This window comes from Quercus suber, unplaced genomic scaffold, assembly GCF_002906115.3.
Source record: "Quercus suber isolate HL8 unplaced genomic scaffold, Cork oak 2.0 scaffold_454, whole genome shotgun sequence".
NCBI classification, from domain to species: Eukaryota; Viridiplantae; Streptophyta; class Magnoliopsida; order Fagales; family Fagaceae; genus Quercus; species Quercus suber.
In genome coordinates this window covers 458,700-466,837 of record NW_027069905.1, presented here as the reverse complement: position 1 = coordinate 466,837, position 8,138 = coordinate 458,700, and the positions used below count along the sequence as shown (strand labels likewise).

The following is an 8,138-nucleotide window of genomic DNA, read 5'->3' as shown; positions in this document are numbered from 1 at the left end:
CTTTAAATCCTTTAATGGCATCCTGAATTATTTGTGGAAGCTGGCTAGCTTGAAAATGGCTTATAAATCTTATGAACTTGATAAAGCCATATTCAAACATTTGGAAAAGCCAGTTGGGATCTCTATCATCATCATCATCATCTGGTTCTTCAGCAATATATGAACCATCATCATAATTAATTAAGAGACCAGGAAATGGGTGTTTCTTTTCAAATACTCTGAGAGTACTCCCAAAGTGTTCTTCCCAATCTAACTGGATAAACACGTTATCACCTTCATCTAGTTCATCAGGATCAGGAATAGTGACTATAACAAGTTTTTTGAAACATTTGAACCACAAGTCGAAGGACCTAAACATAGCCTTGCTTTCCAGAATATGAGATTGTAACTTAAAGGTTAAAACTGAGGGTACTTCTACAAGTACTCATGCTACTTGCACTATTTTAATAAATGAAAAAGAAATTGTTTCTGATGAAAACACAGAGTCTGACACTATTTCTTCTGTTTCTGCAAAAAGGGTTTTTGAGGATGATTTACCAGAAATTAAAAGATTTGTTGGAAATTCCAAACCCATGTTTCTTACAAAAAATTGGTATCCAAAACCTACTCCTCCTGATATGCAGTTTGAAGAAAGACCTTTTCAAACTCAGTTTTTACTGATAAAATTTATGAATGTAATATTGATGGTTTTTCTAAACAAGAAATTATTAATAAAATGGGACATATGTCTACGGTTAGTATTGCTTACCAAAATAATCATGATTTTGACTAACCTGAAATTGTTGATTTGCTTGCTGCTAGTTTTTCTGGTATTCTTTGTGGATGGTGGGATTCATATCTCACAGAAGAATCTAGAGATTCTATTAAACATGCTATTAAAAAGAATGAAGAAGCTTTGCCTATTTTTTACGAACATATTGGTCGAGGTATTCCTGATGGTGTCAATACCTTAATTTATACTATTATCAAACATTTTGTTAATACTCCATCTAATGTTTCATCTTGAATTTTTGATTTGCTAAATAATTTGAGTTGTCCTACTATGTCTAATTATAGATGGTATCAAGATGTTTTCCTTTCCAGGGTAATGCATCGTAAAGACTATTACAAGCTTTATTGGAAAGAAAAGTTTATTAAGGGTCTGCCTCCTATCTTTACTCATAAGGTAAAACAAGAATTAATAAGTAAAAATGATTCTATTAATTATGATAATTTAACATATGGTAATATTTTAAGCACTATTAAAAAACTTGATATTAATATGTGCAATGATGAAAAAATGTTAAAACACCAATTAAAAAATAAAAGAAAAGCTAAATATGAAATGGGTAATTTTTGTGAACAATATGGTTTACCCCCTATTGCTCATTCCAGGCAAAAGGGTAAAAAACATGATAAAAGCCATAAAAAACATAAAAAAATACAAAACTAATTTCAATGATTTTTGTGCTAAAAAGAAAAATGTTTCTAAAAAATATGATAAACATAGATCAGGTAAAGGTAAATGTTTTAACTGTGGTTAACCTGGACACTTTAGTAAAGATTGTAAGCAAAAACCTAGTAAGTTAAAAAATAAGTTTAACATGTTAAATATTGATAATAATGATCACTCTCTCTCTCTCTCTCTCTCTCTCTCTCTCTCTCTCTCAACTCTTCGCCACCCACACCCCGACGCCATTCCTAGCTGACGTCAATGCTAATGCAGCCACTCCTAGCCCACGTCACCTCTCCTTGCCGACACTAATGATTACTTCTCCTTCCTCACAGCTTTCACCCACATCTCCTCCATACCCATCTCTCCATCTCTCTCTCTCTCTCACACTCACCATCGTACCACTTCTCCTCCATCTCTCCACCTCTCTCTCTACCTCTCTCACCCTTCCTATACTCAAACAATAATCTAAAACCCCATCCCTTCTCCTCAATAGTCTCCAACCCCTAGTCATCTCCTCCACACTCTAGGTAACTCTCTCTTACTCTTTAACTCTATTTTCTAGTCTGTCTAAAATTTTAGTTAATATGGTGGTTTTTTTGTTAATTAGTTTAGATTTTGCTGAAAGTTTGACTTGTTTGTATTCTGCATGTGTATACATATGTTTCACTATGAGTTCATTTTGATGTTTTTAGTTTTGATTTTGGTTAAAGTTTTGCGTTTTTGTAGCCTTGTTCCAACGGTTGAAATAAAATGGTGTGAAATGGTGTGAAGGTCTGTTTTATTTTATTTTTTTAATTGAGAGGTTTTTTGCAGCATTTTAAAAATGCTAGCAAAAAATGTAGAAGCACCGCTATAGAGCAAACATCATTTGTAATGAATCAAGTCACTTATAAATGGTCATGTTCTACCAATAGTATATAATTATTTGTTTAGGAAAGAAATTGTCATTTTTTTACATCTTTACAAGGTTTTTATTCGGTGATACGTAAGGTTTATGATATAATAACTATTCTTCAAAGGACATTTGATAATATTGAAATTGATAACTTCATTATCATGAATTTTTTTTTAAAATTACTAATTCTCCAATATATATATATATATGGTTAACAAGATTTTTGATTGTGTATTGTATATATTTGAATGGTTGTTCAATCACCAAATTAGACCTTATATCTAATTTGACATCTGTAATAGTTAAAATGCGTTTTAACTAGTAACAATGTTATTGAATATAACGTGTCTATTGTCTATGAAAAGTCACATTTTAAAGAATCTCTCAACTTTAATAGAACTATTGTTTACTGTAGTTAAATACAACTATTATCTCCTCCACTGCTACAGGGAGGCCAACAAAGTTGCTGACTAACTAGCAAAAATGGGCAGACTGCAAGAGGAACCTATTGTTTATTTTGTAACCCCCCCTCCCTATATTTTGGATGTTCCTGCTTTTGACAGCTCAATTAGCAGTCCCTCTGTAACTAATTCCAGTATTTATGCGGTGTAGTGTTTTAATGCATCTTTGTTAACCCAAAAAAAAAAATCTCTACTGTTTTGATAAATTAATTGTAAAATATTATTAGCTTTTGCAGGGGAAGCATTCTTGATTGTGGTAAGTTTGGCTTTCTTCTAAAGAGGCGTGTGGTCTATTGAGCATAGTATTTGCTGCTTCAATAATTTTTTAAATCTACAACGAGATGTTCAATTTTTGCTTTGTGGTGGGTTCTTGAATTGGTGCAAGGGGTGGATTGCGTGGCGTTATAAGGTGGTTTACATATTTACATAAGAGTGTTGATTGTGTACTGTGTATATTTGGATGATTATTGTCATGATCTTGTCAATTTCATTTCCTCTTAGGGACTTCAATTACATGATTCTTGAGAATTTTTTAATGACATATTTTAGTGTTTTCGAAAAGGTTAAAGGGTTTTTTTTTTTTTTTTAATTTTTAATTTGAGTCTGTGTGAGATGGTTGCATCAACACTCATACGTAGGTGTGACTCGCAAGTCATTTGTCCAAATTTAAATTTGGACAAATGACTTGCAAGTCACAGGAATATGTTGATGGTGTAACTCTTAGTATATGCATTAATGAAATGGTGTTAGGTAAAATTCGTAAAATATTGTATAGCAATGGATAAGAGTTGAATGGACAAGCGGAGTTCCTGGGAATAAGTTCATGGTGTGTTACAATTTGTGAATTTTACGTCTCTTACTGCACGCAATGGGAAGATCTCATGCCCTTGTAAGTGATGTGTGCATGAAAAACTGTTTGCGGCAGATGTTGTATGTGATCACCAATACTCATATGAAATTCTTAACAATAACGAAACTTGGGTTTTCCATGTTGAATCAGCGTCTGCACATCAACTGAAAGTGGGAGTAGTCATGTGCAAGAAAACTTGAGGGTGATGCTCTTGCTGTGATACAAACCATCAGCGACAACTCCACAGGAAGCGACTTGGGTCACATTTTCCAGGGAATCCAGCAAGCTCGTGAAACTTTTGAATTCTGCACTTTTAAGCACTTGAACAGAGACCATAATGTAGCTGCACATGAGCTAGCTCACTTTGCATGTAGAAATGAAATCACCTGTATTTGGAAAGGGGTTACACCCCCAGTAGTCTTTGTTAATCCAAAGTGATATGCTGTAATGGTCCCAGCAACTTGCTGGCCCCTTCTGTTGTATTCCTTTTCTGGTTTAATGCCATAAACCCTATTTCAAAAAAAATAAATAAATAACCAATGGAACAAGGTCCTAGTGTGCAACAACCGGTAAAAGGTCCTAATGAAAATGAGTAGAATTGAAGATTTCGGATTTGTACAGGTTGATTTGGGTTAGTACTCAATTTTTTTCCAAATTTGAATTCAAGTTTTTTTTTTTTTTTTTTAAATTTTATGAAAATTGATAAATAAATTTTTTAAATCAAATTCTGATGTCTCATTTTTTAATCTCAAGTCAGCTCCTAATGTGTCACATATGCATTTTCCATTAGTGAGTTTACGGTAGAAACCAAATTAAGTGCGAGTTCAAAATAATAGAAACCAAATTATGACCAAATTAACTGTTACCAAAATGTAGAGATCAAATCAACTTTAAGCTCAAAAATTAGAGACCAAAATGATATTTTCGCCTTATTATTAATCATACACGACCGTTCGATTTCTCTTGGTCAAGGTAGTTAGATTAGAGGAGTTTGTCAGGAATATGGTTACACCTGTACAACGGCTATTTTTCTGTCTCTCTATTCCTTCAGTGATCTGTTTTGTATATAATGAATTATTTTATCATATTCAATAAATTGATCCACTTCTGTTTAGAGACTGATTTTTACATGATGAGAAACAAGAAAGATAACAAATATGATTTGTATACATTATGTAACAACTTTAGCATCCACAATATATTTATCGCCAAGCTAGAAATGGCCAAAGTTTCAATTGCCTAACCAAGCATCTCACAATCTCATACAAGCACATGTATAAAGCCCACGTTTAAATGGCCAGCCTCTGTTTCTGAACCTCAGTTGGTACCTTCACATCAGTTGCCAATCCAATAGCTTGTAGAAGTTTTACTACATACCAAGTCATGTCGAGCTCCCACCATTCTAGGCCATGTCTAGCTGAGTACTCAAAAGCATGGTGGTTATTATGCCACCCCTCTCCAAATGAAAGTAATGCCACCCACCTAAATAATCACAAATTCCAAACCATAAATAAGTAGCCAAATTTTAATTTGTTTGAAATATTATATATTTTATATCTTAGACTTCAAAAGGTTGTGATACCAGTTGTTCCTAGACAAATCACCAGTTTTCCATGGTTGCTTTCCCCAGACATGGCAAGCTGAATTTACCAGCCAAGTGATGTGGTAAACCCATACAACTCTCACACCCTGCAATGGCAAATTGGTAATAATTAGGCTTCTATTAAAAATTTGTAAAGATTTTTGCTCAATGCATTAAAGAATTAAATGGGACATAAGACTAACACGTGGTCATTTTTTGATACGTGTCTTATATGTGTCATTTCCAGTGCTCAAGAGTAGTGGGCAAAAATCTCTAACAAATTACAAGGCTAAACCCCCTATTTAACTTTGGTAAAGGTTATTCACCCTTCCCCCTCAAAAAAGAAAAAAAAAAATCTTTGGTAATATATATTTTCTAATTTTTCTTACCAATGTTTCCTCACCAAACAAAAAATGCATCAAAAGATTTCAAAGAATACTTTATCAAATTAGAAAAAAAAACTGAACATAATAACATGGCACACGGCTGTCCTTACGTTTAGAGGAGAAGAATGGATTTTGATTTTTTTTTTTTTTTTTTTTTTTTTTTTTTTTTTTTTTTTTTTTGATAGTAGGAAAAGAATGGATTGAACTGATATAACAGTTCAACAAACCAGTACTAGTAGAATTTGTCTTGATTCAATTCCAAAACCCCATTTGCTCTTGTGGGACAAACACTTGGCTTAGCATGCCTATTGTACAATTCCATTGAGTGTACCAAAATCAAAATCTGAGAACTACTTGCATTGTAAGAGGTAGCCGACAGATTGCATTGTCTAAAGTCTGGCAATTTTAAAAGTGGAGGCCCGCCCACCTTTTATTTTCGGCTGATTGGTGGCCCCATCAATTGAATTTGTGGCTTACATTGATGAAATAAAGAAGTACTTATTCGCCGCCATAACAAGTAGTCATGACTCATAAGTAATCTTTAGATTACATCCTAGTGGCATAGGATTGTGCTACACGTGTGAGTGTGACACCTGATTTATTCTTACAATTGACCAAAAATTTTCTCTTTACCAATTTGGTAAAGACACTATGAACATTATGGTCAGAGATTTTAAACATCCATATAGTCCCAAAGAATTCAATAGAATATAATTTTAAGAAGAGAATATAGGACAATCTTGCTTACCATTCCCCACACTAGGAAGGGTAATCCACCCAAGCCATATAGCAGAGCACCAAGTGCAATTGGATGAATAATGTAAGTCTTTTCAAGAAACCTGTAGAATGGCTGCTTCTGTAAATCCCCAACATTGTTTGGTCCTCCACACTGCATAACATACCAAAAACAATATTAATCTACAACATCCAAAATACACTATCATTAGTCCAAGTTTGAGTTTGAGTAAGAATATATTACTGATTCATACCCTTTCATTCATAGAAGTGGTATCAAAGAGCCAACTCATGTGACTAAACCAAAATCCAGCAGTGGGACTATGTGGGTCTCTCTCAGAATCAACAAACTGGTGGTGGTACCTATGTGTGCTTACCCAGTCAATTGGGCTCCCCTGCAACCCCAAAGAAGAACAACAAAAGTTGTTAAAAGTGTAAAAATATGAACATTTTATAAAACTATCAATTACAATAACCAAAAACAATGAAATTCTACTAACCTGAAGTGCCTGAACACCCCAATAGGCAAAGAAATACTCAAGCCATTTAGGAACCTTGAAACTCCTGTGTGAGAGATTCCTATGGAATGATAAGGTAATACCAAAAAGACCTGTTACAACGTACAGTGTCACAGCCACCAAAAGTGCACTCCAATTGAATTGAAATGGTGCGAAAAGACAAAGGCAATGCATTGCCAAAACAACGGAAGCATTGGCCAAGTCATGAGCATTCCATTTCCTCCCGTAAAAGACTCTCCTTTGATGATTCACGACCACGTCTGATAACAAAATTCTCCTAAACTCTGCTGCCTCTGGCTCTGGTTTTGGCTCTGCTGCTTCTACCAATGCTGCACTAGTTATATGTGGGACTGTTCTATTGGCATTTTTATGCAAATGGTTGGAGAATTTTGTGTTTAGTAAAAGCTTGTTAGACATTGAAATATTGTGACCAGAATTTAGGACCGTAGAAGTGTTGGACATGGCACGGGAAAGGACGAATTCGGCTTGTCCTGGTCGCCGGGTTGCACGGTGGAGAGGAGAAAATTGGAGGGGTTTGGGATTGGATGGTGGAGATGTGATCAAAGCCATGAATAAGGCCTGTGTCTCTGTATGTGGGTGTGAGTGTGTTTGTGAGACAGTTAAGGACTTTTGGAGTGTTTTGATGGAATTTGGGTCTTTGGTGGTGTAGAAAAATGTTGGGTTTTTGAACCCTTTCTGGAGAAAGTTTGTAGGTAGTGGTATTTGTCAAAACGATTGATGATAGAGAGTAATAACTAACAAGGAAAGGGACAAGAGAGATGTGGTGGTGGGGCTTTTGAGTAGTGTTGAGATTAGGGGTGGTGAAGTTGGATCCAGATATCTATTATCTTATTAAGAACCAAAGATGAACCCGGGGTGATTTTTTTGGCTGTACTTGCCATTTGTGCTGGTAGGAATGTAGGATATTTCAGCAAAATTTTGTGTCTCTGGTTTTTTTCCTTTTCAAAGAAGTTTCAACAATTCATTCCCGAACGGTAGTATTATCTACGATACTATTGCCTCTTTTTTTTACCATTAGATTGAATATAAGTGCATCTCTCTCTCCCTTGGAAGCTAAGAAAGGCACTCAAAATGTGATTCATCACCCACAAATGTGTCAATCTTTGCGTCTTAGACGAAAAACCTTTTTAGGCCACGCGTTTATAAAGGCCACCTGTTTCACAATGGACTTGTCGTGAGTCTCGTTCTTTTCATTTATCTTCACTGCACATTTTTGGCACTCACGATTTTAGTATTAAAAAACGATCATTGTTCA

At 34.8% G+C, this 8,138-nt stretch overlaps 1 protein-coding gene across 1 annotated transcript; it reads right to left on the bottom strand.

The window, feature by feature from the left end:
* Positions 1-4,779: 4,779 nt before the first annotated feature.
* LOC112034205 (palmitoyl-monogalactosyldiacylglycerol delta-7 desaturase, chloroplastic) lies at positions 4,780-7,914 on the bottom strand. The gene is made up of 5 exons (XM_024067004.2): positions 6,845-7,914; positions 6,599-6,739; positions 6,358-6,498; positions 5,224-5,330; positions 4,780-5,123 (listed from the first exon to the last, which is right to left on the bottom strand). The coding sequence occupies exons 1-5, from the start codon at positions 7,430-7,432 to the stop codon at positions 4,931-4,933; spliced, it is 1,170 nt and encodes a 389-aa protein (XP_023922772.2). The 5' UTR covers positions 7,433-7,914; the 3' UTR covers positions 4,780-4,930.
* Between the last annotated feature and the right edge of the window lie 224 nt (positions 7,915-8,138).

Excerpts from the sequence above, each read along its gene's own strand:
- LOC112034205 (XM_024067004.2), bottom strand. The coding sequence starts at position 7,432 with ATGGCTTTGATCACATCTCCACCATCCAATCCCAAACCCCTCCAATTT. Across the intron at positions 6,499-6,598 it reads CCACTTCTATGAATGAAAGG|TGTGGAGGACCAAACAATGT; the intron begins GTATGAATCAGT and ends TATGTTATGCAG. Across the intron at positions 5,331-6,357 it reads CCTTCCTAGTGTGGGGAATG|GGTGTGAGAGTTGTATGGGT; the intron begins GTAAGCAAGATT and ends TTGCCATTGCAG.